The 15537-nt window shown below is 45.2% G+C and overlaps 1 protein-coding gene across 1 annotated transcript in view; it reads right to left on the reverse strand.

Annotated features, from left to right (window-relative positions):
• Positions 1 to 14726, reverse strand: part of VPS13A (vacuolar protein sorting 13 homolog A) — a 466977-nt gene extending 452251 nt beyond the window's left edge. Inside the window, exon 1 of the mRNA XM_040355879.1 lies at positions 14569 to 14726. Coding sequence (XP_040211813.1) covers positions 14569 to 14668 — 100 coding nt within the window. The 5' untranslated portion in view covers positions 14669 to 14726. The remainder of the gene's footprint in view (positions 1 to 14568) is intronic.
• Positions 14727 to 15537: the final 811 nt, after the last annotated feature.

Genomic DNA, 15537 nt, shown 5'->3' on the forward strand with positions numbered 1-15537 from the left:
TTTTGCTTCACACAACTCCATTTATTTCCTGATACACTGCTTCACTGACTGGAGCTGTAATACAATGATACAGTGTCAGGCTTCACAGCTGTGACTTCCCTCATGGAGAAAGTGGAAACAAGGGATGCCATCATTGCATTTCAGGTTTGGTTGGCCCCTCATACACAGGAATTAAAAAGCACATCACAGTCCATTTTATTACATGTGGTTGGGAGTGATATGTTAGGACTTATGCACACAGGCAATGTAAAAAGCCAGTGTTTTTGGGTACATGATACTGATGTATGAACATACAAACAGAAAAAATACCAGAATGGGCTTTATAGTATTTGCGTGTATGAGTACAGGTGTGTAAAAATTCTTCCAGCTTTTTTTAACCTTTTGACGCCGGCCGCTCGGCAAGCGGGTCATAACGCCAAGCGGCCACATTAATGCAGCCCTCTTAAAACAACTTACCATGCTGAGAGCGTGCACGGGAGTTTTCCGATTATGCGACCGCTGTCGCAGCCATTTATAGCATTAAAATGACCCGAATGCCCGCCTCCCAGCTTTTAGAACTCTTATGCATGAAAAAAAACGACATTTTTAAAAACGTCATTTAAAATGATCGTGTGTGGGCTTCACATCGTTTTTCGGTTTCTGAAAATGTAGTTTTTCGGCTTGTAAAAAATGATCGTGTGTGGGCTAAAACAACGTTTTAAACCCGCGCATGCCCAGAAGAGAGTTATGAGACGGGAGCGCTCATTCTGGTAAAACTACCATTCATAATGGAGTAAGCACATTCATCACGCTGTAACAGACAAAAAAGCACAAATCGTCTTTTACTAAAAAGGAATCGGCTTAAAGCAGCCCAAAGGCGCTTTAGCGATGTTTTCGGTGTGCTTTTCAGCCGCTAGCGTGGCGGTTTTAACCCCAAAACATGGTTAAAAACTCCCCATTTCTGGCGCTTTTAAAGCCATGCCCATTCATTGCAATGGGCAGGGTGTTTTCGGAGCGCTTAATACAAAACTCCCAAACCGCCTCAAAGATGCTGCTTGTAGGACTTTTGGTAACATCCCGCAAGCACACCGCCCCTGTGTAAAAAGTCACACTGCAGTGAATGGGAGGCGATTTTCAGGCACTTAGAGGCTATTTCTAGCCCTAAAGCCCCCTAAAAACCGCCCCAGTGTAAAAGGGGTCTTAAAGAGCTGGGAGGTGGTCGGTGCAAAGGATCTAACCACTTCACGACCATCCTATAGCAGTTTTACTGTTACTGGGCGGTCTCTGTGGGTAGCAGGAACGAATTGACCATGCACAGCGGGAGCTGATCGGTGGGTACCGCAGACTTGATGTCCTCTGGCACCCGCCAATCATTCAGTACAGAGCGAGAACGGCGAACTGCCTACGTAAACAAAGCAGATTGACGTTCTGTCAGTACAGAAGGCATGTGATCCTGTGTAATTACAAAGCTGTGACACCGATCTATGCCTTCCCTTAGTACAAGCACCTCCCACAGTAAGAAAACAGTAGCTAGACACACAGTTAACCTTTTGATCACCCCCGATGTTAACCCCCTCCCAGCCAGTGTCATTAGTACAGTGACATTGTATATTTCTTAGCATTGATCACTGTATTAAGGTCATTAGTCCCACAAAAATGTCAGTGTCCGATTTGTCCGCCGCAATATCAAAGTCCCGCTAAGTCGCTGATCGCTGCCATTACCGCAGACTCAATGTCCACTAGCACTATCTTTCGTTACAGAGGCAGAATGGCAGTCTGCCTATAAAAACAAGACAGATTGCCGTTCTGTCAGTAGAGAAGGCTTGGATCCTGGGTCTCTGCAAAGCGGGGATAAGGATCCATGTCTTACCTTAGTAAAAGCACCTCCCACAAAGTACACAAACACTGGCTCATTTAACCCTTTGATCGCCCCTGATGTTAACCCCTTCCTGTATTAGTGTCATTGGTTCCCAAAAAAGTGTCAGTCAGTGTACGATTTGTCTGCCGCAATATCGCAGTCCCGCTAGAAGAAGTTGCTGATCACCGCCATTACTAGTAAAAAATAATAATAAAAATGTAATAAATATAAAGTTTGTAGATGCTATAACTTTTGTGCAAACAAATCAATATACGCATATTGGCCTAAATTGATGAATTGTTTAAAAAAAATATTGTATATGTTTTATAGCAGATCCGCGGATTCTCTTTTTTTTCTATTACTGTGCATTACATAGTGTTACTGATATATCCTTAAGGCTCACTTGCTAGCCGCTTTTAAAAGGATGCAATCGTTTTCCGTCTGAAAGAAGAAGTTTTAAAAATCGTGCCAAGCGTTTTCCATCTTGCTTGTGGGCATTGTGAAGGCCACAAGCAAAGACTTCCGGGAAGCGGTGACGCTATGCTCCCATCGACTTTGTCACATGACCTGCTTGTCGAGTCACGCGACGAGGGAGATAGCGCGAGATTTCGACTATTAGTGCTACAGATCGTCTCCGTCCCCTAGGAATCATGACACAGAACTCCCAGGAGACATTGCGGACAGGTCCCAGCACACACTGGGGCATCGGGGAAAGGGGGAGATACGCTCACTCCACCGGGGAATAATACCCGGAAGTCACAGCAAATACATCTGAATCTCGGTAATGACATACAAACTAAAAATAACAACAGTCATTTGTAAAAGTCTAAGCTCCGTAGATCGTGTTAATACAAAGTTTATATTATGGGTGAACCTCCGCTTTAATAGCACAAAAAATAAAAAGCGCAGAGGTGATCAAATATCACCAAAGTAAAACTATTTGTGTTAAAAAAAAGGATGTGGTCTGGGTGCAGGGCGATTTCAATCCATTCATTTGCATGCACTACTTTACAAAACGCACAGCATCCAGGTCACATGGTACTACTGTGCCATGTGATTCAGTGGAGGTAAACACGCTGCATTTGCGACCTGCGTTTGGGGTGTCATTAAAGGAGTTGTAAATAAAAATATTTTTTTTGCTGAAATTACTGTTTACAAGGTATAGAGACATAGGGGCAGATTTACATAGAATCCGCGTTGGCGTAGTGTAAGCCATTTACACTACGCCGCCACATTTTACTGGAGCAAGTGCCGTATTCGCAAAGCACTTGCTTCCGTAATTTGCGGCGGCGTAGTGTAAATGGCCCGGCGTATGGCCGCGTAATTCAAAGGGGGCGGCTTGTATTTAAATTAAGCGCGCCCCTGCGCCGATCGAACTGCGCATGCACCGCCCATAAAAATAGCCCAATGCGCATGCTCCAGCTCACGACGGAAAACGGCAATGACGCCGACGTGAGCGTCATTGACGTAAAGTCATATTCGCGAACGACTTAGTAAAACGACGTAAACGACGGAAAAAGACGACGCTGACCCGACGCCATACTTAACATGGCATACGGCGGACTGGCGTAAGGTTACCCCTCATATAGCAGGGGTAACCTTACGCTTACGGAAACGACGTAAACAACGACGAGGCGGCGCAAAATCGTTCGGGAATCGGCGTATCAGGCTCATTTGCATAGTCAAATGAGAAATGAACGTAAACGCCACCTAGCGGCCAGCGTCGAATTACATCTAAGATCCGACGGTGTAAGTGACTTACACCTGTTGGATCTACGCCGTATCTATGCGTAAATAATTCTAGGAATCAGACGCATAGATACCCGGGGCCAAAAACAGAGATACGACGGTGTATCTTGAGATGCACCGTCGTATCTCTTCTGAGAATCTGGCCCTAAATAGTTAACTGATTCCTTTTAAAAATTATTAAAAATAGATACAAATCAATCATATAATGTACCTGTAGTTTCTAGTTTTGTTTTTGCATGTTGTTTCCTGCTTCTCTGCTGTACAGAGCCACAGAGCCAATACAGGGCAGTGATGGTTTGGAAAACGAAACTGGATTGGTGCTGAAGGGTTTTAGACACACAGTAATCACACCTCCTTGATTAGTGACCACAGAGAGAAAGCTCCCAGCACTGTGGTTATCAGAAAACAGACAACCAGGAAGTGTGGAGATCAGAGAAGAATTACAGCAACTTGAGAGCAAAAACGAACAATGAGGACATAGAAAACAGCACTCCATTAAGGTAAAGGAAGCTATTATCTGGCTGCAGATCACAAATGCAGTGCGTTCTGAATGTGGTGCGGGACACGCGAATGGAAGGTGGGTTTCCCAAACCACATTTTGGTGTGAACTGGCCGTCAAGGCATATATACCTCATTCTCATTTATGCACAGCCACCACTTATTTCAGATTGGATTATTGATTTTGAGAGGCAGCTGGCATTAGACTGTACACTGCATCTGTGCCTCACAAAACACAGCCTTTATGCTATATGAGCCAAACCAAACAGGTTTGAAAGAAATCTCTCATATATTGAGAGCGATACTGAAATGAAAGAAGGGTCTGACCCTTGCATACCCTATCAAGAGCTAGATGTAAAGGTTTCAATTGCAATAGCTATTTTTTGGCAACATATGTATGAAAAATATGTTTCTTAAAAGGGAAGTATGAGATAAAAAAAAAAGGAAAAAAAAATCACTTTCATAGATGGTTGCAGCACCGATCCCAGCTGCATCTGTTCCCCTGCCACCTCCAAGATCGAGAACTGACCAAACACTGCTGATCACTCAGCACTTGGTCCTTAGCCAGTCACCGTCTCTCTGCTCTGCCCCTCCAGCACTCACTGGCAGGGCCGTCTTACTGAGCGGGCACACCCGGGCAGTGCCCAGGGGCCACAAGTGCTGACGGGGCCCCATCAGGACTGGTTCCGATCTAGGGGGATGCAGTACGTACTGCTCATGTGCAGTTTCCGGCCGGAGCCCACAGAGACTGAGAGTCTGATGATCTGACTGAGTGCAGTTACTTGTACCCTCCCCCTTTCTCTCAGCGCGCCTTATTCAAGTTCCTCACAGGAGACGCTGAGAGGGGGAGGAGCGAGTGAGTGAGTAACTTGTATAGCGCAACAAATGCAAACTTAATCGCCTCAAGGCGCTTAGCATCCAGAGTCGTACCGGTCCTTCAGAAGAGGTGGGTCTTTAGTTTTTTCCTAAAGGCCTGATGGTTTTCCTAGAAGCGGATGGTAGTGGGTAGAGCATTCCAGAGCCGTGCAGCCTGCAGTGGAGGACGAGTTCAGCCTAGCCTAAGGTAAGCTAGCTGAACAACAGGCCACTGACAGGACTGTGTGCATATCTTAGTGGGGAGGGGGGGATGGGCTCTGTGTAGCAGGCTCCTGTCTCATGCTGTTACACAAGATCGTTTTTATGTGTGGCTGTGAACTGCTCTTCTTCTAAAGGGAGCATGTTTTCTGAGATCTCCCCCCAATCTCTATTACACCTCCCTGTCCTACTCCCTACCCATTATCTGCTCACCAGGCACAGCCTCCTCTCCTGTATGACCACCTCATGTGTCAGGCTGTGGCACTACAAATCCCAGCATGGCAGGAGCAATATCACAGATCAGGCTGGTTTTGTAGATGAAAAGTGCTGGTGTTGTATAGTGTGTGTTTTATGAAATGTATGATAATTATATATTTGATTATTTTGATTGATGGTCTTAAGGTGTTTATTCATATATTTTTTTGTAAGTAGTGAGCAGATTTGGTGTGGAAGTGCATTGGAGTCTTTTTATTTGTTTATAATGGAAAGAGTAGTGGAGTGTTGGGGGAGGTGAATGGACAGAGAGATGGAAAGAATGAGGAGTGAGTTAGGGTCCTTTCACACATACACGTTCAGGTCTGTCTGTCAGTTTTTCAGGCGGACCTGATCGGACGCTCCATTCACCACTATGGAGTGACGGATGTCAGCGGTGACATGTCCGCTGACATCCAAATCCGCTAATCCAGATGGATTGAAACCCTATTTTCCATCCCTCTGGCAGATGGGATGAAAACGGACAGGCGGATCTGTTTTCATCCCATCCCCCATAGAGGAGAGCGGAGCTCTAAAAAGGTCCATCTCTCCACAGTGAGCAGAGACGGACCTGTCATCTGTCGGCTCAGCGGGGCTCAACGAAGCAATCCTTGCTGAGCAAGCAAAGTCCATGAAAACCGACGTGTGTGTGTGAAAGAGCCCTAAAGAATGGAGGTATAGATTGGGTGACAGGGAGATGGATGATGGGACAGAGCAAGGCATGGAGGGATGTGAGCAAGACACAGAAATGGAATGATGAAGCAAAGGATGGAGGGATGGAAAGAGGGAGAGACACAATACTAGAGGGATGAAAGTGATGGAGGATAGAAAAGGTGGAGGGATATAGGGCACAAGGATTGTTGGATGGACAGTATGATGGAGGGAGGAATGGAGTAAAAGATAAAAGGATGGAGTTATGGAAAGATGAAAGAAAGGAGGGATAGAGTAGCAGAGGGATGGAAGTGATGGAGGGTGAAGAGGCTGGCGGCACCTGCAACAGAGGGAAGGATGGAGACAGGAGGTCTTTAGAATTGGGGACATACATTCTTGTGATCCTGGTGGCTACCTGGGAGTCCCCTCACTTTCTCTGGTGGCTATTAAACAGAAATTAGGGGGAAATCTCTCCAGTGGTTACGATAACTCATCCTTACTATATCAAAAATAACATAAGAAATATGTTTTTTTTTTACCTTAATATCTGTCTTAAACCACTGTACTAACTGCATATTGTACTTGTTTGTAGCTTAAGTACTGAAATTTGCACGGAAAACAAATTCTGTAACTTTTAGAAAATGCCAGTAAAAACGTGGCTGTGCCAGCAAATATTGAATTTCGCGTCAGTGAATTTCAGTCTGGTAGGTTGGCAACACTGATCATGGGAAATGTAGTCCCGGAGGATTGGCGGCCCCAGGTGTGTCCACGGAGAGCAGGCTTCAGCTCCCAGCATGCATGCACTCTGCTGGGGGGGCCTGTAACCAAGAGAAAGCAGAGGAATTGACTGATAAAAGAAAGGACTGTGCTGGGGGAAGCCAGAGAGGGAGCCACGCTATACCCCTGTACCCGCACCACCAGAGAGGGAGCCACGCTATACCCCTGTACCCGCACCACCAGAGAGGGAGCCACGCTATACCCCTGTACCCGCACCACCAGAGAGGGAGCCAGGCTATACCCCTGTACCCGCATCACCAGAGAGGGAGCCAGGCTATACCCCTGTACCCGCACCACCAGAGATGGAGCCAGGCTATACCCCTGTACCCACACCACCAGAGATGGAGCCAGGCTATACCCCTGTACCCGCACCACCAGAGAGGGAGCCAGGCTATACCCCTGTACCCACACCACCAGAGAGGGAGCCAGGCTATACCCCTGTACCCACACCACCAGAGAGGGAGCCACACTATACCCCTGTACCAGCACCACCAGAGAGGGAGCCACACTATACCCCTGTACCCGCACCACCCGAGAGGAAGCCACGCTATACCCCTTACCTATTTGCAGCGCAGACCCTTTTTTTTTTAATTGGTTGCATTTGGTGAGCGGTAGTGCAGGCCTGTGGGGGCCCCAGTGCATTACTTTGCCCAGGGGCCCACAATGCTATTAAGATGGCCCTGCTCACTGGAGCACCAGACAGTGGAGGGAAGCAGCTGCCTCAGACTCTCAGCGGATTGCTGGAAGGCTGAGCCAGCTGTTGGTCCAGGCTTCTGGTTGAATCCCGTCCATATGGTCAGGATCTTTTCTGAGCCCGAACCGGGTTTGTGACGTCAGCCGACATTGATCTTTAGCCTGCTGTCGGCTGAAAACAGGACACAGGAGTGTAGAACTAACCACACTCCTGTGATTCATCTGAGAAATATGATCAAAAAAGCTTTTGGCTATAGTTATCCTTTAATGTAAATCCCAATGTATGCAATACTGTCAAACAGTGTATACAATAATACATATGGCTCCTTTTTTTTTTTTATCAAATCAATGCTGCATGAATGGTTAAAAAAAATCCTGTGCTGCTGCCAGTACATATTGGACTCCCATGCAGAGCTCTTCAGTGGTCAAACACCCCTCACTCTTGCTCCCTGAGTAGCACTGCCTATTAGGTAATGTTCAGATAGCAGGGTTGTTCCTTGAGTGCAGGACTGTTCTGGTGCTGTCAGAACAGGCTTTTTTAACACTTGCTTCAGCACTAGCAAATTTAAAAATAGGGCACTTCATATTAGGCTGGATTCACCCCATTTTTAGTGCTTTTTGCATTTTACAGAACGTGTTCCATAGGAAACCATGTTAAATGGACTGTAGTGCAAATCTGCAAAATGCAAAAAGCACTAAACTGGTTAGGTGTGAATCCAGCCTTACTGTGTATGCAGCCTGACTGCATTAGGCTCCATGTTCACTAGCAGCTCCTAAACTTGAGTTTTGGAGCTTTTGGCATATCTTTTGCCACAGCTCCTAAACTCAACTCCATAAAAGCCTATGCATTTATGTACACATAGGCTTTTAGGATAGTTTAGGTGCTGCTGTGGTTAGGGGAGGTTCAACCTCTCCTAACCTCCCTCTCCTGAACACGGAAGAATTGTGTTAAGGATAGGAACAATTTGATCGCCGCCCGCAAATAAAAAAAAAAAATGCTGTACAATCGCAGCACAATTTTACCGCGATTTGAATTTTCTCATGGCCAGCGGTCAAATTAGTTCAAGAGTACATGAAGCCTTAGGGCGCATGCACACTGCAGATGAAAAAATAAATAAATAAAAAAAAGCAGATTTTACAGGCATTTCAGCTTTTGAAGAAGTTGTGCTTTTTTGGGCTCTTTTGCACGTTTTTATTGAGCTTCTTAAAGCATAAGCGTTTTTCTTTTTCATGCCCCTTTTCACGCTTTTAGGCGTCTTTTTATACCCGAAAGCTCCTCTTAAAGGGTTCTGCCTTTAAGAGTATATGCCTGTAAACTCCTGAAAAAGTCAGAGTGTGCATGGACACATTAGCTAACAGAGCTGAAAAGCCTGCAGGAGCCGCTTCTTTGGGCTGCAGTGTGCAGGAGCCCTTGGCCTAGGTTCTTACTGACTGCGGGTTAGAAACTCGAACGATTTCAACCCGGCAATGTCGACTGACTTCTGGGGCGATTTGACAGACATCTGTGCAGGTTCCTGCATAGATGTCTATTGAAATGGCACCTGAAGTCACCAAAAGTAGTACAGGAACTACTTTTGGGAATCGGTGCGGTGCTGCAAAGTCAGCCTCCCATCAATTCGGACAGTGCTATTGCCGGCAATAACCACCGATTTGGCATACGATTTGACATATCAAACCGCATGCCAAATCAGACCAGTGTGAACCTAGGCTTAATGTAATAAATTAAGAAAGTTTGATTTGGCTTTACAGTTGGACTCCCAATCTAATTTCACTTTAAATAGTTCATCTGGACCAGCTTGGCCCAAACAAACTATTTCCATTACTAAGAAATGTGATTGATGTCAGCGCTGTATAAACTGTTTATTAAGTTAGGCTTTCAAGCTGAACTTCAGGAATATGACGAAAGAATAAAAAAAACACTATTGCAGTGCCCCCCTTCCCACAATGCAAGGATTAATGTGGTTCTAAAAGGTATTTTATTTTTTCTAAAATAAACAAAAAGTTATACTTACCTGCTCTGTGGTATAAATGGACATCATTGGAAACAAGACATTTTGCCTTGTCTGTGCATTGAGGCTGCTCTGCAAATAGTGGCCAGCATAGCCCCAATACATCTAGTGTGGACCAGCCCATAGTCTAGGTTCACACTGAATACGTCTTAGAAATTGTGCAACTTCACTTGAAATCACACAATTTCAAAGCTGCATGTCAGTGCAACTTCAGATGCGACTTGGCTAACATCTGTGCGACTTCATTCACAGATGTCTTTGCAAGTCGCACCAGTAATCGCCAAAAGTAGTGCAGTAACTACTTTTTAAAAATCAGTGCGGCACTGCAAAGTCAGCGTCACACCAATTTGAACAGTTCCATTGCTGACAAAATCGCATTACAAGTCGCACCGGTGTGAACAAAAACAAACAAACAAAACAATGGGTTTTGTAGTGTGCATAGAGTAGTGACATGACAACTACTAACATGCACTGTTCATTCCAAAGTGAGCAAAAAAGGGAGAGGTTTGTGAGCTCATGAAGGATGTTACAAGGAGGCAGAAAAACACAGTAAGAACAAATTCATAAAAAATATTTATTAGTGGATGTGTATGGATTATTTTTGTCACTTTTTGTCACTTTAAGGCGGCGTACTCACCATCGGATCTGTCCGCTGAAAACGGTCCACCGGACCGTTTTCAGCGGACAGATCCGCTGCGTCCGGCTGCCGGATTTCTGTCTGATGGTTTTACACACCATCAGACAGAAATCCGCGCGTAAACAATACGCGGGGCTTGGCCGCGCCGTCGCCACGACGATGACGCGGCGACGTGGGCGGCCTTGAAGTTTAAAGCTTCCACGCATGCGTCGAATCAGTACGACGCATGCGAGGGATGGCGGTCGGTCGGACGTGTCCGGTGAGTCTGTACAGACGACCAAACACGTCCGACGGACAGGTTTCCAGTGGACAGATTGCTTAGCATGCTAAGCAATTTTTGTCCGCTGGAAACTGTCCGATCCGCCGGACAATTGTCCGCTCGGGCCTACACACGACCGGATCGGTCCGCTGGAACTGGTCCGTCGGACCAGTTTCACAGGATAGATCCGGTCGTGTGTACGGGGCCTAACAGCTTCAGCCCCGGACCATTTGGCTGCCAAATGACCAGGCCACTTTTTGCGATTCGGCACTGCATCGCTTTAACTGACAATTGCACGGTCGTGCAACGTGACTCCCAAACAAAATTGGCGTCCTTTTTTCCCCACAAATAGAGCTTTCTTTTGGTGGTATTTGATCACCTCTGCTGTTTTTATTTTTTGCGCTATAAACAAAAATAGAGCGACAATTTTGAAAAAAAGCTATATTTTTTAAATTTTGCTATAATAAATATCCCCGCTATTTTGGGACCATTCACATTTATACTGCCTTCAGTGCTATAAAAATGCACTGATTACTGTGTAAATGTGACTGGCAGTGAAGGGGTGAACCACTAGGGGGCTAGGAAGGGGTTAAGTGTGTTCTAAGGAGTGATTCTAACTGTTAGGGGGTGTGGCTTGCTGTGACACGTCACTGATCGCTGCTCCAGATGAAAGGGAGCAGACGAACAGTGTCAATGACACTAGGCAGAACGTGGAGACCCGATTGCGGGAAACCGGCGGAAATCGTTTCCGTGGATCCCGCAGGCACGGTCATGAAGCTCGCGACAGCGGCGCGGGCCCACACAGTGGGAAATTTAAAGTGACGTATATCCTTGTGACGCGGTCGTCAAGGGGTTAACCACCACATCCTGCAAATGAACGTACCAGTGTTGCCAACCTACCAGATTTAAATTTACTGACACAACGCCCAAAATTTACTGGCACAGCCAAGTTTTTACTGGCAGTTACAAAATTACAGTTTTAAGTGCAAATTCCAGTATTTAGGCTACAAATAAGTACAATATGCAATTAGCAATGTGATTTAAGTTAGATATTAAGGCAAAAAGCCTATTTCTTATATTATTTTCGATATGGCAAGTGCTCAGGGACAGGACTCAGGAGACCAATACATTAGAATGGGTGATGCACACATTAAATTGACTAAAAGGCATTTGGATGATCTCGGCCGGCTCCAGGTCCAAGCTGCGCATGCACAGTTCCTTGCCGAGCGTCACAGCCATATTTTTTACTGGCAACCTTTTCCTCTTACTGGCATTTACTGGCAGGAGAAAAGTGGCCATTTTTTACTGGTTGGCAACACTGGAATGTACCTATACATACTGTACTGTGGTTTTAGTGGTTGTACCAGGATTATGGCTGCAGCCATGATCCCAGTATATATATATTTTTTTTTAGAGCCAACGATGCTCTAAATTGTATCTATAATAAATCACTTTTACAGGGGGCAGAAGGGGGTCCCCTCCCACTGTTGTTTTTACCGGTCCACTGGTGAGCCTGAGACCAATGTGGGTGGTCCGGAAAGAGGAAAGTCTGTTCCCTGATAGTCTCTATGGTATATAAAAACAGGTGTTTTCAGATAGCCGCTACCCGGCCTACTGCGTGATGCGCAATGCGCAACCAAAGTAACGTTGCTTCGCGGCCATCTTGGTACACCCATACTCATCCACAGTGAGTCGGCAAGCAAGTCGGACATCCTTATACACCCACCGGAGTCTTGCTTTTCACAGTTATTTTTAACAGTAAACTTAGCTTTTATAGTGAAATGTGGTATTTGGAAGTCCGTAACACTGTTCTTATTTTTTTTTTTTTTTTTTTTTATTTTAAAAGCAGCAGTATTCGGTCACATCAGTAAACCTGTGAGATCAGCAGGTTTGCCGCTGCTTCTAAACTGCAACATCTAAACAGTGTTACAGACTTCTAAATACTGCATTTCACTATATAAGCTGAGATTACTGTTAAAAATAACTGTTAAAAGCAAGACTCCGGTGGGTGTATAAGGATGTCCACTTCCTGACTTCTAACTCTAGGCTAACTACGGACGAGTGCAGGTGTACCAAGATGGCCGTGGGGCAACGTCACTTCAGCTGCGCATTGCGCATGCGCAGTAGGCTAGGTAGCATGTCATATGACGCCCAGTCAGGATAACTGAACCCACGCCCGACTGTCATTCTGCTATAGGCCAGGTGGGAAGTGGTTAAATAGTAGCCCCCCCAGCCCCACTAAATACTTACTTGAGCCTGATTTTGATCCAGCACTGTGCCTGACAGCAGCATCACTGCTCTCTTTGGGTCTGGTGCATCCCTTTTCTCCATTTTAGGGACGAATCAGGGCTGAATTTTGTGCCTGAATTCAGCTTCCCTTACTGAAGACGTTGGCGCCTGCACCCGGGGGCCAAGGAACAGATCGGCTTTGGGTATAGACATTGCGGGCACCATGTACAGGTAAGTGTCCCAATATTAACCACTTAAGGACCGCCTCCTGCAGATATACGTCGGCAGAATGGCACGGCTGGGCACAAGCACAAACCTGTACGTCCTCTTTAAGTGCCCAGCCGTGGGTGCGGGCGCGCGCCCGCAACCTGCTCCGAAGCTCCTTGACCGCAACCGCGGGCCCCGCGTACCCGATCGCCGCTAGAGTCCCGCGATCGGTCCCCGGAGCTGAAGAACGGGGAGAGCTGTGTGTAAACACAGCTTCCCTGTTCTTCACCGTGGCGCTGTCATTGATCATGTGTTCCCTAATATAGGGAAACACGATCAATGACATCACACGTCCAGCCCCGCCCCCCTACAGTTAGAAACGCAGATGAGGTCACACTTAACCCTTTCAGTGCCCCTAAGTGGTTAACTCCCAAACTGCAATTGTCATTTTCACAGTAAATATTTTTTGCTGTGAAAATGACAATGGTCCCAAAAATGTGTCAAAATTGTCCGATGTGTCCACCATAATGTCGCAGTCACAAAAAAAAACGCTGATCGCCGACATTAGTAGTAAAAAAATGTTTTTTATAAAAATGCAATAAAACTATTCCATATTTTGTAAACGCTATAAATTTTGCGCAAACCAATCGATAAACGCTTATTGCGTTTTTTTTTACCAAAAATAGGTAGAAGAAGAATACCTATCGGCCTTAACTGAGGAAACATTGTTTTTATATATATTGTTGGGCGATATTTATTATAGCAAAAAGTAAAAAATATAGCATTTTTTTCAAAATTGTTGCTCTATTTTTGTTTATAGCACAAAAAATAAAAACCGCAAAGGTGATCAAATATCACCAAAAGAAAGCTCTATTTGTGGGAAAAAAAGGACGCCAATTTTGTTTGGGAGCCACGTCGCATGACCGCGCAATTGTCAGTTAAAGCGACGCAGTGCCGAATCGCAAAAAATGGCCAGGTCCTTTACCTGCCTAAAGATCCGGGTCTTAAGTGGTTAAAAGTCAGCAGCTGCAGTATTTGTAGCTGCTGACTTTCATTTAAAGTTTTTTTTTTTTTCCTTCGGCGGAACTCCGCAGGTAAAAAAAACAAAAACAAAAAAAACACAGTAGCAGTGCGTTCACGAGAGAAGTGTTTCAACATAAAAAACGATTGACACGCCTAAACGCATATAAACATGTTTCCAATGGCCATAGACGGGGCAATGGAATGAATGAACGCCCAAGTACTTGATGCACCTAAATGTACCTAAACATGTTTACAAAAGGTGGCTCTAGGTGCGTTTTTAATGCTGCTTTTTTCTCCCATAGAGCAAGGTGTCCTCGGGAAGAAAACAAATGTCCAGTGTGCATGAGGCCTAATAGTTCTCTATGTTTTTGCTTGAAGTAAAAAAAAATTGAAATAGTCATTTTCCTATACATGTCATTTCTATGCATGACAGGTGCTTCAAATATATACACAGGAAAAGTACACAAATGTTCAATTAGGTCAAGGCAACAATGTCTGAACAATGCAGCAATGACCACATTGCTACATTGTTTAGACAGAAGTGCCGGTGTCCGGGAAGCATTATCATGTCATGTCTGCATTGAAGTAAACAGAATGTGGATGTATGCACTCCCAGGTCCCATTATACAACACACAGCACAGCTTTATACCACACAGTACCACCATCACTCACCTCCCCATATGCCCAACTTCAGCTGAGAGCTATCCAGATTCACCACATAGTCCCCGAGAAAGCGGTTCAGGACATCCACCACCATAGACTCGAACACCATGGTGTCCCCCGGCTGTCCTTTCAGCTCTCAGGCTCACACAACAAATACACATTAGCAGCCAGGCCCGCCCTGCCTTCTCATGAGCAGTACGCCCTGAGCCAGGCCTTCCCCCCTACACCATGTGGAAACACTGTCACATGGAGGAGGAGGAGGAGAGCTGCTTTGTCAGTTCATTGCTAGCAGGTCACTACCTCAGACTGGGGAGAGACCTAAGCTTGTTTTCTGCTTCACACATCTCCATTTATTTCCTGATACACTGCTTCACTGACTGGAGCTGTAATACAATGATACAGTGTGTCAGGCAGCAGGCTTCACAGCTGTGACTTTCCTCACGTAAAATACCGAAATAACAAGGGGTGTCACCAGTAGACCAGTGCGATTCTCTTCGTTACGAATCGAAATTCAGACGATATTTGCGTGATTCGGATGTATCCGAATCTCTGAATCACAACACTAACGAATAAAAAAACATTGTGTTTGTTACATTTGGATGACATGATGTGATAGTTTAGGCCTTTTGTTAAAGTTTGAAGCATCTGAAAATATGATCCAAATTGATTGCTTTTATACGCGTGAGCGTAGTGTGAATATTCAAATTTTTTTGTATTGGGGTTGAACTTGAGAGGACAGTGGAAAGGAAAATGTACCCCTAGGGGCTTTGAGTTGCAGCAAAAAACTTGATCAAATTGGATGGAAAATATAAAAAATATATAATTTATTCGATGAAAAAAACATACATAATAGAAAAACCATCTGCTCCAAAATATCGGTTAAAAAACATATACATATAGGTACAGCCAAACTGAGTTCATACAACAATAAAGTAATTGACTTATACGCAAAACCCCTCAGAGGCCATTCCTTTCATT

Source organism: Rana temporaria, chromosome 1 (genome assembly GCF_905171775.1).
Source record: "Rana temporaria chromosome 1, aRanTem1.1, whole genome shotgun sequence".
In the NCBI taxonomy this organism is placed as follows: domain Eukaryota; kingdom Metazoa; phylum Chordata; class Amphibia; order Anura; family Ranidae; genus Rana; species Rana temporaria.